We start from the raw sequence: 16240 nt of genomic DNA on the forward strand, positions 1-16240 counted from the left end.
TAAGTCCAGTCAACGGTGACTCTGGGGTTGCGGCGCTCATCTTGCTTTTCAGGCTGAGGGAGCCGGTGTTTCTCCACAGACAGTTTATGGGTCATGTGGCCAGCAGGACTAAACCGCTTCTGGCACAACTAGACACCGTGATGGAAACCAGAGTGCACAGAAACACCGTTTACCTTCCCGCCGCAGCAGCACCTATTTGTCTACTACACTGGCCTGCTTTCGAACTGCCAGGTTGGCAGGAGCTGGGACAGTGCAATGGGAGCTCACCCCCATCACACAGATTTGAATTGCCAACCTTCTGATTGGCAAGCCCAAGAGGCTCAGTGGTTTAGACTACAGCACCACCTGCCTTTTAAGGCAGTAATGTGAACACAGACTCTGTAACCACAAATCGCTTCTATGTTACTGTTTTTAAAAATTATTGGTTACATCTGAATCTCCTTTCCTGCTGCCTGCAATGTCAAGTGCTATGGCTTGCATATGCAAAAGAGCCATGACACATACAATGAATGAAATGCTCATGTTGCCTGAAACGGAATGTTTTCTTATTAGTCCAGTTCACACCTCCCAATGGCACTTGTCAAGTGCTGAGAAATGAAGAGATCTACCTGCAGGTGTAAACTAGCACATGATCTCTCAAGACATAACTGTGCTTGCTCCTTGAGAATTGCCAGTGGAATTCAGTTACACAATTTTAGAATCCAAAAACTGTATCCCAAGGATAGGTCCCTATTATTATTTCTGTGGGATACTTTGGTTTTGGGAGAGAGAGGAGGGTTGTTTTGTTTTACCTAGCATAGCTGAAGCTGAATTTCTGCTTGCTTCCTCCTACACACTCTTCAACAAAGGGAAGGGAACACTCACTGATGTGTACATGCATTTTATTAGAGCTGATCAAGCATTATGTCAGACATTTTTTATAGGGGAAACTCACATTCTGCAATGCAATAGAATGCAAGGTCGTGGCCTCAATTAGGCAGCATAAGATTAGATCAGCCGTGAGGGAGAAAGGAAGTTGTTTTGGAAGAAAAGAATGAAGTTCTTTATTCTATTCTCTGGCATTCAAGAATAAATTTAGGTTTATTAGGTTGATGAAAGTGTATGAGTCATGCATTTCTAAGGGCCTTATTCTGCTTTGAAAAGCACGGCATGCTACGTATTCCAACTACAACTATTTTGCACTTTAGTTCAAAGGGGAAATGAAATAAATTAGAAATAAATTTGCCCACTGTGTGCTGCTAGCTAGACATGACTCTTGGGAATGATTTTAAGGGAAAAGGCAGTAAATCTCAATGAAATAAACCAGTGTATTTCTGCACAACACATGAGGAACACTCCTCTCTAGTGAAACAACCTACATAAGGAAGGATGGACTACAATTAATAGGTTCACATTGAGAGTTTCAGGAAAAACAAAAGATTTCCCTATGGCTGAGTTGTCTTATTCTGGCAGACCTTTAAGTGTCAACAGTTTGCTGTTTAAATGGGGTGTGTGTTTTTTTAGCAATATGTGTGTGAAGCAGTCCTTGACATTGCTTTTTGTTTCAACCCTACTTTGATTTATGACATATTATCTCTTGTGCGTACAGATAGTTGCCCTTCTTGTTATATAAAATCAGCAAAATGTATGAACTTAGCGGGCTAAGCAGATCTACTGTAATAAAGTAATAAAAAGGTGCAGAGCAGTGACATAGCTGCTAAAAAGACAGACTTTGGCTTGGATCCTAAGATCAGCTCACTTAAGGATGTTAACAGAAAGGCGGTTCTTGTCCCCTTCTCCCCTCTCTAACCTTCCCAGGTTTCCACATGGTTTGGGGGACCCAACCCTCTGCAGAGGCTTTTCTTAGGGAGTGGACCGCATTGGGGAATTGTATTCTGTGAACTTTCTTGGGTTAATGTATCTTAGAATCCAAGCCCTAGTGTGGGACATCAAAACCTATTTTTTTGTTGGACCCTTGGAATAAGATTTGAATAAGGTTGTGGTGCAAGTTTAGCTATTCAGTAGTTTATTATCCGGAGCTTCCTTCCTTCAGTTGGGACTAGATTGTTAAAATTTCTTTTTTAAACCACAATGTAGCTCCAGGTAGCTTCAAATTTGCTTGCAGCAAGTGTGTGTTGTATGTGTGTATGTTTGAGTGCAGGGAATCTCCTGCAAGTGGCCAGGTGGACAAGAAGACAGAGCTGCTGCCCCTATAATAGCTGTGTAGAAGAAAACAGTTCCGCAGGTGTAGCTTGGCACAGCACAGCAATCATTTTGGTCCTCAGTGATTTGTATTTTAATGCAGATAAGATGTGTTTCGGTTTGATGCAATCAGCCCATTTTTATTTTTCCATTCAATGATTCTGGGCAGATGCCAGCATGCATGTAATTGGCGATGGTCCATGCTTAAATTTAACCACTGCCTCATTTATTGATAGCTTCTTACTTCAAACGTATCTTACTGAAGGGCTCTGATTAAGAATCAAGTAACAGACAAACTAAGTTATATGCCAGAATGTGAAAGAAATTCTCCAAATCTGTATTCGTGCACAAATCTGGGATGTTCCAGCACCCCAAATCTGCACTGGAACGACCTCTCCCATGTTTTGTCCGTTTTTATAGAAAAACAAGGAGTGGTTTGGGGCTGGATTTTTATTCAGATCATGACAATGCGGTGTATGTTATACGGATGATACTGCTTCCAAGTGGCACCTCTGGCTTTTAGCTATTTATTTGTTTATTTATTGAATTTATATACCGCCCTATATCTGGAGCCAGTATGGCAACTTGTCACCTATACTTAGCAAACTCTTTAATAATGCAAAGGCCCATTCTCCCAATGAAAGGAATTTGCAGAGCCACATACTTAATAAAGAAAGTGGTGCGACCAGTGCTTTTTTCTAGGGGGACGCAGGGGGACGCATACCCCTGAACATTTTGTGACCAAATTTTGTGCATCAGCAATCAAAATACGAGCTATAATGATTAGCACCCAGGATTAGTATATCATATAATATATTGACCAAGGCTTTCCTTTCTGACAAATAAATGACCACTCAGAACTGCTTTTTATATGTATATGTGATTTTATATCATTTTATCTAGTCGAGCTTTTAAATTTTGTAACTGGTGTTTTTATCTTGATACTGGCCATTGACTGTAATAAAATTACTTTTTTAAAAAAGAGGACCAACAATATCCCACTTTTGCATGTGGCACAGGACAAGGCAGGGAGCAGGGACTCAGTTTTTCTGCAGAATGGTAAGGTAGGAATTTGCATACTCCTAGTTATATGTGCGAGACACATGAACAGTTCAGCTTTAGTGGAGGAATGATTGGAGAAAGAGCTGCTTAACCCTTTCCATTCCTGACTTCCAATTGCAGACCCAATTTTGCGGTTTGATTTTTTTAAAAAAATACAAGTCCAGAGGTTTTCATGCTAACCTCCTGTTCTCTCAGACCTCTGCACCCCACAGCCAATTCTAACCCCAAAGCATAGCTATGGCAAAGAGGCCCCTCCCGTGTGTCTCTGGGAAGAAGAACCATGGGGCTGACATTTGATTTTGAGGCTTTTTGGCTATTGGAGTTGCTGACTAGTAGGAGGGCTGCTGGCTTTTCAGTCTCTGCTGGGTGAGCTCCAACTCCCTCTGCTGTTAGGAGAAGGATCCGGCATTCCCTAATATCAGATTAGGATATGGTTACCAGATTTTTTCCAATGAATCCGGGGACACTTTTCTTTTTTTTAAAGCTGAGTAGCAACAGGAAGTCAGTAGTGGGGATGGTGAGGCAACAGACCCTGGGCCCAAGCATACATGCATATTGTATAAAGGTGTGAAGCCCTTCTTTCGCACCCTGTGAAACATAAATGCGCAGTTTTTTAAAAAACTGGGCAATGGCACACCGCCCGCCCCTGACTCCTGAGCCTGCCCCCTCCCTCCTTTGTTTTGACAGATCAGGGGAGGCTCGGGAGTCACAGGCGGGCGTTGCCCAGGAGGGGCCAGCCTGGTAGTGCAGTTGGTTCTGGCTGGCTTCACACGGAGAGCCAGTGTGGTGTAGTGGTTAAGAGCGGTGGACTCGTAATCTGGTGAACCGGGTTCGCGTCTCCGCTCCTCCACCTGCAGCTGCTGGGTGACCTTGGGCCAGTCACACTTCTCTGAAGTCTCTCAGCCCCACTCACCTCACAGAGTGTTTGTTGTGGGGGAGGAAGGGAAAGGAGAATGTTAGCCGCTTTGAGACTCCTTCAGATAGTGATAAAGCGGGATATCAAATCCAAACTCTTCTTCTTCTTCAGGAGCTGCTTGCTGCCATGGTGCAGGAAAAATGGCGGGCACCACGGCAGCAAGCAGCTCGTGAAGCCAGCCAGAGCCAACTGTGCTACCAGACTGTCTCTGGGCTGCTGAGGCTGCCACTGCCATGTTTCCTGGGAACAGATTTGCAAATCTGGGGACATTCTGGGGACGAAATTTGTCCGGGGACAGATTTGCAAGTCCGGGGACTGTGTCCAGGACCCGGGGACGTCTGGTAACCCTAGATTAGGAGAAGCTGCTTGAGAACCTTGAAAGACAGCCCAGTGCCATGAGCAGGCTCAGAGCTGTTTCCTTGAAGACCACATCCCCTCATAACTTTTAGCATGTTTTGGTAGTGTGGATCATGGAGTGTTTTCTATTTTGAGGAGGTTTTTTTAAAAAAGTATTTGTTAGAGAGAAAGTGTAAGCAAACAAGCAACAGTGGATATAGTGTGAGTCATTTTCTATGTTTTTAAAAACTTAATTGATTTGCATTTATTTTGTGAACTGAATTTGGAGGGGAGGAAGTGGTCGATGGCTTGTATATGAGTGTGCAACAAATTGTGTATTAACCATTTTTTGGTATTCACTCAGCCGCCCTGGTGCGGCAGGCAGGTTCATCTGACCTACGTGCAATTCCAAAACATTTGCCACAATATTTTCAGAAAATTTGTGTTCTGATCTGGCTCCAGCAAGCTTAAGTTCAGAATATCTTGAACGTGTGATGGAGAAGAATTATTTCTTGCTTGCTTTTTTGTGAGTCTGTCAATGAATTTGTAAAATGAAAAGTTTTGGATCTGTGCCTGCCCAGGTATCACACTCCACACCCTTCTTCAAACTTGAAATAAACTGATTGTGTTTATCCTGGTATAATATACTCTGCACATGAGCAGAGGTTATGCCACATCTTCAGGACCGAGTCACCCATTGTAAATTTGTTCTGCTATGCTCTACTGCATTCTGGTTCAAATGAAACACTCATTTTGGTCCACTGGTTGGAAAATTGTCTTCTAATTTTGAGGAGAAAGTACTTTGGATAATGAAAAGTTAAATTGATTTTCTTGTGGTGGAAAACTGCATGCACCTGGAAGCAAGTGTTCCTTGTATTTTAAAAGTGTGTATGCATAGGGTTTTTTTTAAAAGTGGTAGGTACTAATAAATAAATGGGTTCAAAAACTTAGGTTATATGGTATGGCTTACTTTCTAAACAAAGGTCAATCTTGTGTGAAAATCAAACTTCCGCCCTTTAACATGGAAGCTCTTCCTGAATCCATAGCTGTACAATGGGACTCTGGACATCTGTTATGGCACACTTTCCTACATGAGTGCTGTACATACCCTATTATGATAAAGTGTAGGGCTGCAATTTTTAACCTTGCCAAGTTAAAATGTTCCCAGTTGCCTCTGGTTGTAACTTATTTTAATCTACTCTCATGTACTTAAGGATTGCAATATGTGGGTGGGGGACGCGATATATGATTTGTACTGGGCAAATTTATGGTTGGTTGTGGCATTGCTCACAGCCAGTGGGGCGGTTGTCCCAGACACAAAATTGTTAGGCAATGCAAAATTTCAACACCAGCTATGTGCAGCTATGTGCTTCTGTCACTGGGCTCAGTTGGAAACAGATTCTCCATGTGACCAAGAAAGTGATAATGGAACGACTTTTCTTATCTCTGTGATCACCTGGTGATGTGGACGCCATTAGGCAGTTGAATGCAAATGCATACTTCGTACCTGCTCCCTCTGCGCAGCCCCAGGCACTGGCAACCCACGCTGTGCCACTGCTCAGAGCTGTTCTCTTGAAGACTTTGCCTCCTTGCACATTTGCCTCTTAGCACATTCTCATAGCCAGTGAGTGTTTGCTACTTTGAGCCGTTTTGCCCTTCCTTGCTTTGCTTAGTATTTCTTTTGTGAGCTTGTAAGAAAGAGAAGGTGTGCAACCGCAGACGCAGTGTGAGTCTCTTTCTGTAATAAATACTTAGCTAGGCTTTACCTGCGAAGAAAAAGAGATGGCTTGTGCATGTGTTGCAACAAAACTCTGCATTAACCATTTCCCTGTATTCGCTCTTCAAAAGCTGCACCAGCTGGTGGGTGGCGCAGGGTACAGGGATCTGAGCTGCGTGCTATTCCAGAGTGTTTTCAGGAGAGAGGCCCTTCCCCTGGTTTAAGTTCAGAATAACTTGAATGCTAAGTGGAGGCAAGTGCTGTTTTTGTTTCTAAATGCCTTGACTGATGGAATAGATGACAGGGAGGACAGCAAAATGGTCCTGTATAGCTAAAAGAGTTCCAAAGCTTTGCCCCCCCCCAAAAAAAACCTAGAGGCTCAGTGCTTCTTTCAATGAAGTATTTTTGAAAAGTTAAAATGATTTTCTTGGGGTGGAAAATTGTGTGTAATTTTTGATAGTGGTACTTAGTCCTTGGACTACAGTGTGTTGCATTTATATGTGCCCCCACACGGTTTCTGTAAGAGTCTCTGGGTTGCATACATGATGGTTACCCCTGTTTTATCCTCCACATGCTGCTTTCTCCATGAAGGAGGAAAAAATAGGTGGTTCCCTGTGTCTATTCCCTTGAAGGGAGAACAGGAGCTTGACAGAGTCAATTTTGATCAGGAAGACCCAGAGGGAAAGGTTATGCACTCCCCGCCCCCTTCTTTCTTGCTTATGGACCCAACCTCCACTTGATAACCTTCATTAAAAAAAAAAATCCGTTGAAAGCTACAACTCCTTTTGACCCCAAAGGTTAATATAACTTCACCCCAAGGAAGTAATATTAAAATCCCTGACCATCTGCTAAGACCACGAACTTGACAATTTATTATGTTTCTATGGTATTATTTTGCTCTGTTTCTATTACGCCTTTTATTTAATAATGCTCGTTACCATACACCTTGTCCCATTCCAAGGCCATTTCCCATTCCTTTGGAAAGTCTTGTTTCTGTCCAATAAACAACGTTGGTGACCAATTTAATGGCAAATTTGAGATGGTCACACAGCTGGCAGGAAAGAGTCTCTTGAGAGGGAGCTATTAGTAAAGAGCAGGGCCAGAGTAAACAATTGTATTTCTAAATGGCCTCTCGGCAAGATTTATGGACTGAACAATAGGAAACATTTCCTCATATGTTTGTGATGCTGATTTACAAAAATATTGGTTGATCTTATTAGGAGATACAGCTGAGGTTAATGATTCACCATTCACTAACGCCAACAAAAGGGAAAGTGGCAGGTGGGAATAGGTGGGTTTAATGATTGATTAGTCATTTTTAAAATCACATCAGTGTTTTTTCCCCTTCCGTCTCTGCGACTTATATGAGTGCTCTTTAGACTGTGACTTAATTCCAAGCAGTGACTAAAGGCAGGAACACCATTTGAGCACTGTAAGTATTATCCAGCATACCTTCACATTTGTTTTTTCCTCCCTGATTTGTGTTCTTGCTTATTTCAGGTTAACTTATAGATATACATTGATGAAAATCTATTTTGTCAATAATGTGTAAAACTTCAAAACATTTAAAGATGCTTTACTAATAAGCATACTATGCAGAATCTCTTTTTTTCTTGTGAAGAAACTTTTCATCAAAATCACCTAAAAGTTTTAGTACACAACACACATATGTGTTTCTATTTTTTTAAAAAAAAATCTAAAACATGAGAGTAGGAATTGTCCTATTTATTGGTTGCTAATGGTACGGTTTTTGTTGAAAGGTTTTTAATTACTTATACCCATAATTTGTTTTCACTCCTGTTGTACCAAAATCAATGAAGCAAACTCAGTTTGTTAATCAATTGTGAATGGTCACCTTTTTGTCTATTGTAAGCACCTGTCGTTATAAAACATGTCTGCTACACCTGGAAAGAAGTGCACTGCCTTTGTTAACTGTTCCAAAAGAAAATCACTTTTGGAAGCTGTGTATTTAATGCATGCAGCTAATTCACCATACTTGTTTATTTCAATAATTTATATCCAATGTGTTCATTCACCAAAGCAGAAGGCAGCTAAACATCAAAGAAAAAATCTATATCAAAATTTAAATCATTAAAAGCACACACAGCTTGGGAGATAATTTTAAACATGACCCAGCTTAAAATATCACAGACAATTTAAAAAACACAGCAACACCTGAACAAAATTGTCTTTACGTGGCACTGGAAGTCAAAACTAAAGGACGGCAAACTTAATAACTGTTGTGTGGATAACCCAGATATCCTGGCGTTGGTAGACCAATTAACACATGTAGTGTCATTTTTTAAAAGTCCATTTTGTCAGTTATTCCATAGGAGATAGCGTCAAACCTCTTGGTGAATTGTAATTCACTGGTTTCAAATTGCAGTCACCTTTTGAAGTTCAAGATAAGAACAGCCTTGCCAGAATCAGAGCTGTGTGAGATATGCTGATGACATGGCTCTCCATATCTCCAGACAATCTCCCCCGTGGTTTCATGTAAATGTGAAATGTGAGGAAACAAACTGGACACTTGTGGGACAGCACAGGTGATATGTCAGTCTGAAATCTTCCAGTTCTACCTCATGTAAGTGGCATTCCAGGAAGGACCAGACCGGAACCATTTTGCAAACATCCACCCACTTAAAATATTGCTTCACCCTAATTCCTCCATTCAGATAAATAGGAGTTCCCATAGGGTTTGGCCAGATTGCATTTGGTATTTGTGTTGGTAATAATACACCTTCAATTACTTCAAAGAGTTCAGCTTCCTGGTGAAGACGATTTAACAATGGAAAAGCACAAATGTAGCAAAAGGCTAAAATCAAAACATTTTAAAGGAGAGATTTAAATACAAGTTTAATTGCTGCATTGAAACCAACTTTCAACTTTTCCTTAATTATGCCCAAAGAGACTAAGCATAGAAAAGGCTAGAGAAATATGCTTTAATTTGTCGGATTTTTAAAACCTTGTGGTTGCAATTTAATCGCACAGTTCAAATAAGCTGCAATGAAAGGGAAATATTTACTGGAGTAATGATCAGGAGTAACTATGTATTTCCTTTCCAAAAATACGCATTTGAGCAGTCAAGTAGGTAGGGATATTTTGAAGATTCCATTCTGCACAGGGAAGACTGAAACAAAGAGGTTCTTGTTGACTTTTGCTACAACTCTCTTATAGAACCTAATAATCCTAACTTCTTTAAAAGTAAATGGTTGTTGGTTTTTGAGAAAAAAGTCAACAAGATGGAACTTTGTCTGGCTCCCATTTATAACTTTTAGCCAGACTGTAATCCCAGCAGGTGAGCAAAGAACAACCCCGGCTTTATTAGGTACTTACAGGCAAAACCTCCAATCATGATGGACTGAGCACATTATTCTGACAATTAAAGATTGACCAAAACACACAAAATGCAACATTGGCGTGTGGGGTGTGTGTGTGTGTGTGTGTGTGTGTGTGTGTGCGCGCGCGCGCGCCTGTGCATGTGCCTTTCCACTTTGCCTTTTCAAGCAGTGTCACTTTTCAAAGTGATAAAGAAAAACAAGTCACAATGTTATGAACTGTGCTGCCAAAATATGTGCTGTTTTCTGAGCATAGACAAAAGTTCTGATGCTTACCTTTAAAGCCCTGCATGACTTGAGGCCCAGGTATCTGAAATGATATTTACTCCCACATCAACCTGTTTGAGAACTGAAGTCTTCAGAGGCCCCCGTCAATCTAAGGTAGATGGGTGGTGATCTGAGAGCCCTTTTTTGTATTAGTGCCCCATTGTGGAATTCCTTTCTGAGAGAGGCTTGCCTAATGCCAACAGAAGCTATATTTCCACCTCAAATACTTTAGTGCTTCTAGGCTTTTAACTCTGCAGCCTGGGAGATCTCAGTAGGACTTACTTCTGAGTAGATGTTTATGAGGCGGTTTTTAAAAAATTATTTGAACCTCCCCAAAAGCACTGCTGAAGAGTGGTACATGCATTTAAAAAGTCAAATAAATGCTGTGCTATGTTCTGTAAGTTTGAATACTGTCTTTTTAAAAAAAAAAATTCTCTCCTTCATCTGTCATGGATGCTTTAGTGGGGATTTCTGCAGTGCAGAGAGCTGAACTAATAACCTTTAGAGTCCCTTCTACCTCTTTGATTCAATTATTCTTATTTATTTATGTTTGCTCTATTCCTGCAGAAATTGTAAAAATCAGAAAGAACCTGCTTAAAGATAACAATGTCAAAGATCAGTTAATTTCAATTGCAGAAGATTTTTTTAAATAGTAGTTTGTTTTTTAGTATGTTACTAAAAAATAATCTGCTCCATGCTTCTTTTGGTGTGTTTTTTTAAATACCGTAATATTAAGATTAAAACAAAACTTGAAATTCAGAAATACAAACACATCAGGTGATATCCAACTAAGTCATATTCAGAGTCGACCTGTTTATGTCAATGAACTTAAGCCCATTGATTTCAATCTGTATGACTTAGTTGGGTATCACCCAGTATCGCTTTCTAGATATGAAATTATCTGGAACAAAAGAAACACCTTTAATTAAGTTATGTCCTCGTTGTTATCTGCTTGATCTCCGTGAACTTGCTGAGAGTCCAGTCTTTATCTGTGTAAATAAAAAGATAAATGGAAAAAGAAAAAAGGAGGGAAAGAGAAATGGTTGGTTGTCATCTGGCAAGCAGCAAATGAGCTATTGGGTCACAATGACTTGCTCTGGGAAAATGTACAGCTTTAGTACAGAAAGATATCCCACATCCTGTGCTATTAAATGCATATAAGGTATTCCTTCATTTAAGTGTCAAATACTCCTAGAATAGAATTTCTAGTAGTTCTGCCAGCCAGTTATCAGTACCAGGGGAGATTTCGAAGGCCTATCAAATCAATTGCATAGCAATTTAGAGCCTGTGCTGTGCTTAGCTATCTACCTATGAAACAGAGAGAATATTGAAGTGTTTCACTCTGGCTGGATTGTGTTGTGAATAAATTTATGTATTATCAAATTTAAGACTGGGTATAGCAAGCAACATTTTTTTAATATAAGGAAATTTGTATCCCATCCTTTCACTGCAATCACAATATGTGTTATATCATGGGTCTGCACTTGAGACAATCTTAGATGCAACTCATGGCAATTCAGGAGAATTTGCTGTTGTGTTGACACAATAATTAATAATGAGCTTGCAGAAGGGGGGTTATGGGTTTGTTGTCGTTTTATTGTAAATTTTGTGTTCTTGTTTTGTACCTTTGTGTTGCAAACTGCCCTGTGATCTTCAGATGAAGGGCGGCATACAAATTTAATAAGAAGTTGTTATTGGTGGTTTGTACCCCCAAAAGGGCAGTGACCACACATGCACAAGAACTTTGCAGATCATTATCCACTGTACCATACGTAAGTCACTGAGGCAGGGGGACCTTTAGCCATTGTGACTGAGCAGTGCAGAGTGACCAAAAGAAGTTATCACTCATTTACTCTAGGAAGCTTTCTTCAGACAAGTTGTTTAGCTAGCTCAGTGCTGACTGGTGCTGGTGACTTTCCGGGGTCTCCAGCCAAAGTTGCCTTTAAGAAGGTGTTTTATTCATTATCATTATTATCATTATAACAATTTATTATTTATACCTCCCCATCTAGTTTCCCCAGCCACTCTGGGTGGATCCCAACAGAATATTAAAAGCACAATAAAACACATCAAATATTAAAAACATCCCTAAACAGGGCTGCTTTCAAAGGGCTGTTATAAATATATTGGTGCTTAAAGTACTTCTTCTAGAACTGGCATAGGGAAACTTGGCCCTCCAGATGTCTTTGGCTTCCAACTCCCATGATTCCTAGCTAACAGGACCAGTGCTCAGGGATGATGGGAATTGTAGTCCCAAAACATCTGGAGGGCCAAGTTTGCCTATGCGTGTTTTAGAATATGCTAACAATACATAAAGATAACGGGAGCCCTGACCATTAGGTCCAGTCGCAGACGACTCTGGGGTTGCGGCGCTCATCTTGCTTTATTGGCCGAGGGAGTCGGCGTACAGCTTCCACGTCATGTGGCCAGCATGACTAAGCCACTTCTGGCGAACCAGAGCAGCGCACGAAAGAGCGGGACCTATTGATCTACTTGCACTTTGAAATGCTTTTGAACTGCTAGGTTGGCAGGAGCTGGGACCGAGCAATAGGAGCTCACCTCATCGCAGGGATTTGAACCGCCGACCTTCTGATCGGCAAGTCCTAGGCCCTGTAGTTTAACCCACAGCGCCACCCGCGTCCCAACAATGCATAGACATTGAAATATCCATTGCTGGTTTTCTGTTTCTTTCTTTGAAGCTCCACACAGAATGTGGCAGCTCCACCTAGTGAAGAAGTCTTGGTACAGCCTTGGGTCTCTGTGGGATTTGAAATCCCTAATTGTACAAGGACAGAGGCGGGGAAGGAGCAGTGGGAAGGGGGGGGGCAGATCCAGGCAGACACATTAAGGCCCGTTAATGTCAGTGGGAGAGAATAAAATACCTCTACCTCTCGTTTAAAAGGCATGGGATACAGGGCCAGATTTAGGTTTTTCTTTAATTTTTGGGGGCCCCCCAAGGGAGTGGGGCTCTAAGCTATAGCTCGCTTGGCTTATACGTAAATCTGGCACTGAAGGGATAGCAGAACAGGACATCCTAACTGTGGCATAAAGTAGATCAAGCTACTTCTAATATCAACTGAGGTTGATTGTATGTGCTAATTTGTAAAGTTTCTAGTTCCTGGTAATAATATGGATGTTATCTTTGAAGACAGCAAATGTATTATATACCTAAATATTGCCATTTAATCTGGCTAATAAAGTTTGGGTGCTAAAGGTTGGTGCAGAACTAAACTGAATATCCATAGGCTGGATCTCTCAAGTGTTACACAGATGGCATTCCCATCCCATAGAATAAGAATGAATCTTAAACACCGTATTGTAATGGCTTTTGGGCAGCCCTCATAGCATATGTTTGATTGCCTTTCCAGGAGAACATTGCTGCCATCTTGGCTTAAACACAACTTCAGCATTGTAATTAGAGCCATCAACTTTAATTCCTGCTGGGGTTTCGACTGTATGAAGCATTCTTCCTTTCCAGGATGAAAAGAAATGTGTCACTGCTTAATTAGGATATGAATCGAATTTCTTGGTACTCTGAATAATCGCTGTTTGGAAACTGCTGCTGTTATATATACACACACACAACTATCCCAATGTTAATACATCACAGCAAGTGTGGAGAGCTTTTGCTGTAAGCCCCAGCAAGCACAGCCAATGACCAAGGACAGGCTTCTTCAACCTCAGCCCTCCAGATGTTTGGGGACTACAATTCCCATCATCCCTGACCACTGGTCCTGTTAGCTAGGGATCATGGGAGTTGTAGGCCAAAAAAATCTAGAGGGCCGAGTTTGCCTATGCCTGGCCAAGGGTGATGGGAGCAGTAACTCAGCAACATCTGGAAGGCCAAAGATACCTCACACCAGTTTTACATAAAAACTAGAGGCTCACAGTGAAACACCGATAGAAGATTTGGTTAATTAAAACCAATATGTGGCATTCAGTTTCCTTAGCCCTTGAAGAACAGCTGGTTCCTGCATCTTTAATAGTTCCTTAGGAAAGGGAATTGACAAGCTCCAGCTGCAGAATTTCCTTCTTCTGCTCAGCAGCTGCAGGAAGTGTGGTCCTTTCTGTGTCTGCATGGTCCAATGTTGTGATATCAGGCAAGGTCAAATATCCCCCCCCCCCATCTATAAATGTAGATAAATCTCCCCTTTTCCCCTGAAATGAAAGTCAAGACCCACAGGGTCCTGAAAGATGCCGTTCCTTGACGCTGTGTATAATGATGGTGCTACGTACTTGTGTGAGGTTATTGCTGCACAAAACCAAGGCCTTCTATTCTGAATTTTTACATTTTTAAATAACCTCCAGCAATTGATGTGACTTGCAGATCTCCTCATGTGGTGGTATACCTGCCAGGAGATTTTAAGAGAATTAATTGCAAAAACTTTTCCGTGTCTTCAACAGAAAACATAATGGAGATTGATGGAGTGAAGATTAAAGAGAAAAGTAATGGTGAGAGTAAAGATAATCCTGCAGTCAAGAAGAAAGTGGTAAGTCATACATTTTTACACTTTGAAATACAGTACTTAAATGTGTTAATGGTACACTCCGTTTAGAAGCAAAGAGATGCAGTTATTGATAATGGCCAATTTCTTTAAATTCAAATATTATACAATGGATAGACATTAGATTATGATTTTTCAGGGTTTTGCACTCATTTTGCCAAGCTCTCAACTTTTTCCTAGTGTCGCTTAGATTTTGGTTTTATCTGCACTAAACATTTAAAGCACTCTTGTACCAATTTAACAGTCATGGCTTCCCCACCCTCACAGTCCTGGAAACTGTAGTTTATTAAGGGTGCTGAGTGTTGCGAGGAGACCCCTCACAGAGCTACAATTCCCAGCACCCTTCACAAAGTTCTCAGGATTCTTTGGGAGTAAGACATGACTGCTGATTTAAATGTATCCCTGTGGATGCGACTTGACACACACTTGCAAATTTGCAGCTCCCCCTTTCGTCTGCCAGCGAGGGCAGCTGAGAGCTGGCAGACACGGGAGCTGAGCTACCAGTGGCCTCATGGACCACGGAAACACGGTACAACTGCCAAGGCTGCTGTGATTGATTGGAGTGGTCCAACAGCTTCTAGCTTGTCTACATACCTTGGGCACTAGGAGAGGAGGAACAGGATTGTGTCCTTGATCATCTTTGTATTGGCTGCACAGCCAGAGTTCTTTGATGGAATCTTCAACCTGGATGATGAGATACTACATAGCTCAGTTGAAAGAGCATGAGGTTTTTAATCTCAGGGTTGTGGGTTCGAGCCCCACATTGGACGAAAGATTCCTGCATTGCAGGGGGCTGGGCTAGATGACCCTTATGGTCCCTCCCAACACTACAATTCTTTCTCTCTCTGCATGTGTTATCCCTGATTGGTGCTGCACTTCCAAAACAGACCACAAGGTCAGGGAGGCTGGGCTGGGGCAATGATCAGCTTCCACAGCCTCGTAGCTGTGGAAAGAGATGGAGGCTTGTCATACATGCTAGAGGTCATTTGGGCACGCTCTATGGTGAGCACAATTGTGGACCTCTGGATATTTGCTGTGCAAACTCTCTTATGGGGAAAAACCAGCCCTGACATAAATAATGCAAACAGAAATAAATCATCACAACCAGAAGGTATTGCGGAGGAAGAAAAAGGGCTGAATCTGAAACACCGTGGAGAACTTGTGGTTTGGCTTCAAAATCAGTAATGGTACTGAAGGTCATTCTTTTTTTTCTTTGGCTCAGAATATGATCCTCGGTGATTTCTGTTGCTCGCTTTCAGCACAAAGCTTAACACTGCAGACCTGCAATTACAAGACAATTTAGAATCCTTGAGGGCAGGGACCCTTCTGCAAATATTCTCCACTCTTCTCGCAGTTGCTTGTCTCTATCAACAATGAGTCTGTTGAAGTTGACTTGCGCTGCTCAAAACAGAATCCAGGCAGCAAAGTAACACAATGGAAGGTCTTTGCAAGACTGACCAGGAAGGACTGCTTTATCTATTCTTTCCACTTACTAGAAAGAAAATCACTTAAGGCCCTTCCAGACTAGTGCTTTTCTGAAGGTGTATTATGCAACTTGTCGCTGACATAACAATAGTGCATCAGTGATGGATTTATACTGGACCATCCACACATCACTGTGCTTTATTAGTTGCTCTGCAATCCTTCTCCAAAGTTACTGTGTTTTTGCTACCTGGAGGGGCACTCTTCTGCTATTGTGCAACAAAAACGGGACACCTCCCCCACCCAGAATAATTGTTGTATGAAAAGTTACACGATTTTAGTAGGAAACTATGGGTCATTCACCTACTGTAAACCAAGCGATATGGTGTTGAAAACATGAATGTGTATACCCAGCCCAGTGGCAGGACAAGAACAAATTGTGATGTCTGACTCTAGAGAGGCTTGGGGAGGGAATTCTGTGTTCTATTCAAGATAT

At 41.5% G+C, this 16240-nt stretch overlaps 1 protein-coding gene across 3 annotated transcripts in view; it reads left to right on the top strand.

The window, feature by feature from the left end:
- Positions 1-16240, top strand: part of SLC2A9 (solute carrier family 2 member 9) — an 89187-nt gene that overhangs the window by 21189 nt on the left and 51758 nt on the right. For 2 of the 3 annotated variants that reach the window (XM_083460712.1, XM_083460710.1), the window contains exon 2: positions 14222-14307. In XM_083460712.1, the coding sequence (XP_083316838.1) occupies positions 14230-14307 (78 nt within the window). In that variant the 5' untranslated portion in view covers positions 14222-14229. Of the gene's footprint in view, positions 1-13960; positions 14308-16240 lie in introns of those variants that run through there. The other variant, XM_083460711.1, reaches the window with a different exon arrangement.

Source organism: Podarcis liolepis, assembly GCF_965112155.1.
Source record: "Podarcis liolepis genome assembly, chromosome: 9".
Classification (NCBI taxonomy): Eukaryota; Metazoa; Chordata; class Lepidosauria; order Squamata; family Lacertidae; genus Podarcis; species Podarcis liolepis.